The sequence below is a fragment of the Danio aesculapii genome, chromosome 7 (assembly GCF_903798145.1).
Source record: "Danio aesculapii chromosome 7, fDanAes4.1, whole genome shotgun sequence".
Taxonomy (NCBI): domain Eukaryota; kingdom Metazoa; phylum Chordata; class Actinopteri; order Cypriniformes; family Danionidae; genus Danio; species Danio aesculapii.
The window spans coordinates 55,993,638-55,998,637 of record NC_079441.1 but is presented as its reverse complement, the minus strand read 5'-3'; the positions used below and the strand labels follow the sequence as shown (position 1 = coordinate 55,998,637).

The following is a 5,000-nucleotide window of genomic DNA, read 5'->3' as shown; positions in this document are numbered from 1 at the left end:
AGATGATTAAGGACATTGATGTGTTGTTGTAAAGTTTATCTTTCATGATATAAAGTTGCTCCAGATGTGATCGGTATTTAAGTGTTTTGTACTGAAGCCATCCTGTTTTTTGGGATGGTTCTCAGTGTCCTCCCTTACTCGTTCTACTGCTGTTGACCACTTTTTAGAATGTTGCAGAAACAGCAGAACTTTTTCTCCGACATTTATGCCATTTTGGTGAATTATCTGATTTTAGCTCTTAGAATGAAATATGGGTTTTGATGTTAGAGTAAAGTTTGTTGTAAAATTAGAAATCATGCAAACCAGGTTTTGCTTACAGGTCACATGGGTATTTAGGCAATCAGATCATGTCTCGGTGTATGTTCACTGTTTTATTGCACATTATACATTTCACTGTAATTCATGTGATCAATTTAGATTTTTATGATGACATTTGACAGGCATTTTTGTTTACAGCTTCTACTTGAAGACGAGTACATCAGGAGACAGTATCCACAGCTCCACCACTCAACCAACCACTTCTGGCTCCTCAGAAGTGAAAGTGAGCTCTCCTAGTGACCGTTCAGACCTCATGACCTTCGCAGAATCTCCTGTGGACAGCAAGAGTCCTGTTGAGATGCCTGTTGCTCAAACTGGAACCCCAAAGATGTATGTAAACACAGTCTCGAAATATTACAGGAAGGGTAACTCATTTTTGTTTGTTGGTTTTTATATAAATATCAAAATTCTGATTTTGCAACAAGATAAGGGTATTTGCTGAGCACTCGTCTCTGTAGCTACATTAGATCCATTCTATGTGAATAAAGTTGGTGTAGACTGGAAATTATCTGATCAACTGAAGAAAAAAAAATACCTTGTGCAACTTATAACTCAAATGATCAAAACTTTCTAAATTTAAATTCCGATTGTATTGATTGTGATTGATAAAAATTAATAGATGTAAACAGACCTAGTTGGATATGAGTCAAGCTGCAGATGGTAAGGCTCCAATATAGTTATAGTTTGGCAATAATGAGTGTATGGTAATATAAATGTGGTATAACCTCAAGTCAGATGTTTTGTTGCAGAAATATTTTTTTCTAATGAAATGGTCAAATGGGAATGTTTTTGCTTAATAGTTTTTGAGTAATATATCTCTGATCACATAATGAATTCTGAATTTGCACTGTAGCCTTGTACCAGAACCTGCACATTCAGACCCCCTTGGTCTCATGGAGAGACAAGCTGAGAAACGCAACACATTAACACGGAGCAACAGTATGGGAGGACCACTGCAGAATCTGGACTTGATTCAACGACCCAATCATGGAATATCCACTATTAGCCTTCCCAACAGCTTACAAGAGGTGTCGGTAAGGGACCACCTTGCCTTTTTACAATTTTGATGGATCTAGAATGATGTGATTTAATTCAGCTTTTTATTGTTTCAGGACACGTTGGGTCAAAAGCGGCCCAACCCAAAACCAGTTTCTGTGCCGTATCTCAGTCCACTGGTCCTGCGCAAAGAATTGGAGTCGCTTTTAGAGAATGAAGGGGATCAGGTATTCAATCATGACTTTAACTTTACATAAAGGATATTTTACATAAAGGACAATGTACATCTAGCTGGTTGTTCCTGCAGAATCAAGTCAAATATGCTCATCAGCAGCCCAACGTGAATGTATATATGCCTGTATGTATGTGTAAATATGAGAATATTATACCTTTTAATGTCATGATTGACTAGAATCGTGGCATGACTGAATCAGAATCAAATGTCTCTGAGAGCTGTATAATAATTTTTCACTTTTCCAATTTTAATCTGAGCCCCAGATTGTAGTGACCTCGCAATGCTTAACCCTAGTTGTGTGAAGTGTTTTAATGGAAACATTAATTCAATGACCATTTTCATTTTCTCCTAGGTAATCTATACACATAAGTTCCTCAGTCAGCACCCTATCATTTTCTGGAACCTGGTGTGGTATTTTCGTCGTTTAGACCTGCCCAGCATTCTGCCTGGACTCATTCTCACTTCTGAACACTGCAACAATGGAGTAAAGGTACTTGACCTTCTTCACACTGCTGTCCTCTTAATGAGTGCTCATTATGGAGCCTCAGGTTTTCCTGATTTACATCAGTATGAAAATATAGCAGATGTTTGTTGAGCCATTGTGTGTGTTTCAGCCAAGTGTATCTCATGCCTCCTTGTGAGTGAAGTTAGATCGCCCCCTGGGGGCTGGCTGCAGTACAAGTCATAAAGACTGCCTCCTCTGTGTAAATGAACGAGACTTGAGCCCAAATAAAAGAATAATTACTTGCAATGAAATGTCCCGAAAAAATGGTTATAACAGATAACAGAGACAGGACAAAAAACAGATAATAAATATATTTGAAAAAAAAAAAAAAAAAAAAAATAGAAGAAATTTTTTTTTTTCTCTAAGCAGACTGTCTGAGCTTCGACAGGAGATTAAGTGTTATTATTCCATTTATGTGTTATTTTGCCATGATAAAATGAGTTGTTCAGCAGTAAACTATACTTTCTGATCTGCAGGATCTGATGGAACACTGTTTATTCGCTAAAGTAAGGTTTTTATCAGGCTTTATTATTAGTATGCTGATAAACGCCTAGCCATGACAGGGAAAATACAAGTGATCGCCATCTAGCAGTATTTCTCCTTATGTGGCTGAAATAGTAATTAGGCAAAACAAAACTAATGTTAGCCTATTTCCACATTGATCTCCTGTAATGTTATTTAAATTTGATTTACAGGACGTCTCTGATCTTTTGAGTTTCGGCATGTTATTGAGTTAATCTACTGAATTTGCGGTTATAATATATTAAGCAGCAGCTGATAGGCCTTATTATATAAACATCAGTTGCTGTATTAATACTGCAAAGTTTATTGTACAAATTGATAAGGATTATTTTATATAGTGCAGGGATAGCATGTGTAAATATCCTGTTGATATTTAGAAATCTTGCTGTATTTATCTTTTAAACGCACGATTTTCCCGCATGGCAAATAGCTGTCCATGATGTGTATATGTTGGGTCCTGTTGATTGCTAATTAAACATAAAAACCTTTCTAAAGTATATGTGTTTATATGTTATTGTTCATATTTTACAAGTGTTATTTACCCCTATAAAGATAACAAATATCAACAATCCTGTTATAAGAGACATATTTTTTGTGCTCATAGCTGAGTCTAACTTATGCTAGAGTGTATGAAAGATTGTTTATTTCTGCTGTCCAACATATATTGTTTTTATTAAATTATAACCGCTTACATCACAGTTTTTAATAAATCGTGGATTATTACATGTTTTTAAGTGCTTATATTTATTTAGTAAGTCTTTGTTATAGTGCAGTTCGGGACGGTGAAATGAGGAGTTTGGGGGGAATAGTTGATTTGACATACAAGCGTTTGGTTGGAAGCTTGATTCCGCGGCTCTGCCTCTTGCTTCATCTGGTAGTCCCTTCTGCGCATAACACAGGCTCCAGTTTCAGCAGTGTTTTGCGACAGTTTGTGCCCGTCATGAGGTGTTTTGCCTTCAAATCGTTTAATGGGAAAAGGCGCTGTTGCTTCATCCATATTTTTTACAGTCATTGGTTTCAGCTCATTAATTCCTGCTAAATGTTTGTTGAACTGAACCGACCTGATAATGCACCGTTCTCTGTGTTCCTCCCAAAGCTGCCGCAGACATCTCTGTCTCAGGACAGCAAGCAGGTGTACGTGCAGCTGCTGTGGGATAATGTCAACTTGCATCAGGAGCCCACTGAGCCCCTCTATCAGCTCTGGAGGACCTTCTGTGAGTAACTTGAGAATTATTTGTTTAGTGTATGCATCAGCATGTTAATGTTTATTGAAACAGTTTTTAGGAACAGCAAACAAAAAACATACTTCATTCACGGCATGTGACATGTATGAACACGATTGTCTATTTTCATACAGTGCAAAGGAAGGGAACTCTAGCCCCGACTGACCACCAGGAGACTCGGTCTTTGCTAAACAGCATTGTACGCAGCATTCAGATGAATGATGTTTACAGCCCTATCAATATGCTCCTCAGGGAGATCAAGAAACATCCAGAAGTGAAACGCCAGAGGTTGGTCACATATGCTGGATTTTCAATACATGATTAGTGCAGTCTTAAATCCCTAAAGTATTCTTGAGCAGTTTTACATAATCTGCATTGATATTGGGTTTATACAACAGTTCGATGACATAATCGTGTATATTTAAAAAAGAAAATAAAACACGTAGATTTCAAAAAACCTTTTCTATGAGGAACCACTTTTTTTCCGCCATTCATTTACATCTGCAGCTGACGTCAGAACAGCAGAAATCGCTGCTACTTCACCAATGTCACTCTAGAGCTAGTATTTGAATGATTCTCTAACGTAATGTCTAAAGTGATGACAAAACAGTTGATTTTGCTCACATTTTAAGATTATCTATAGACATTTCCCTGTATTTCTCTGTTGCAATCGGGAGATCACAATAATTAATCCCAAAACTAACACTAACAGCAAATCGACTGTTTTATAATGATTTGTTCCGCTGTAGTTTGAAATTACACTGAGTTTTTCTCCTCTAAGGGCTTATTATGCGGTCTCTGTTGCCGTCTTGTGGCAGAACGTCAACGTCTTTGCTCTGCTCAGTATGACAGGCTGATGGATGCTGATGCGCTGCATCTTTGAAATTATAAATATTTAAAATAGGCACTATCTTTATAAATAAACTGCATTAGTTGCAATCTAAACAACTACATTCTAACACAAAAAAGCGTCAAAAGTACATTATGTTGTCTGACAGCTGCAATATTTGTCAAACTGTAGTGAGTCTGTTGATCTGCTGTCACTCTATGTGGGCGAGTAATACACTAGGGTGAGGAGGCTGAACGAGTGCTGTTATTGCAGAAAATCGCACAGCTATCAGCCAATCAAAATCGAGAACCAGACAGAACTGTTGTGTGTGTGTGTGTGTGTATGTATGTATATATATATATATATATATAT

General features: G+C 37.2%; 1 protein-coding gene across 3 annotated transcripts in view; it reads left to right on the top strand.

Moving 5' to 3' along the window:
* Nucleotides 1–4,139, top strand: part of dennd4c (DENN/MADD domain containing 4C) — a 74,366-nt gene extending 70,227 nt beyond the window's left edge. For all 3 annotated transcript variants that reach the window (XM_056462221.1, XM_056462220.1, XM_056462219.1), the window contains exons 27-32: nt 457–648; nt 1,172–1,352; nt 1,431–1,541; nt 1,902–2,039; nt 3,673–3,790; nt 3,934–4,139. In XM_056462221.1, the coding sequence (XP_056318196.1) occupies nt 457–648; nt 1,172–1,352; nt 1,431–1,541; nt 1,902–2,039; nt 3,673–3,790; nt 3,934–4,124 (931 nt within the window). In that variant the 3' untranslated portion in view covers nt 4,125–4,139. The remainder of the gene's footprint in view (nt 1–456; nt 649–1,171; nt 1,353–1,430; nt 1,542–1,901; nt 2,040–3,672; nt 3,791–3,933) is intronic.
* Nucleotides 4,140–5,000: the final 861 nt, after the last annotated feature.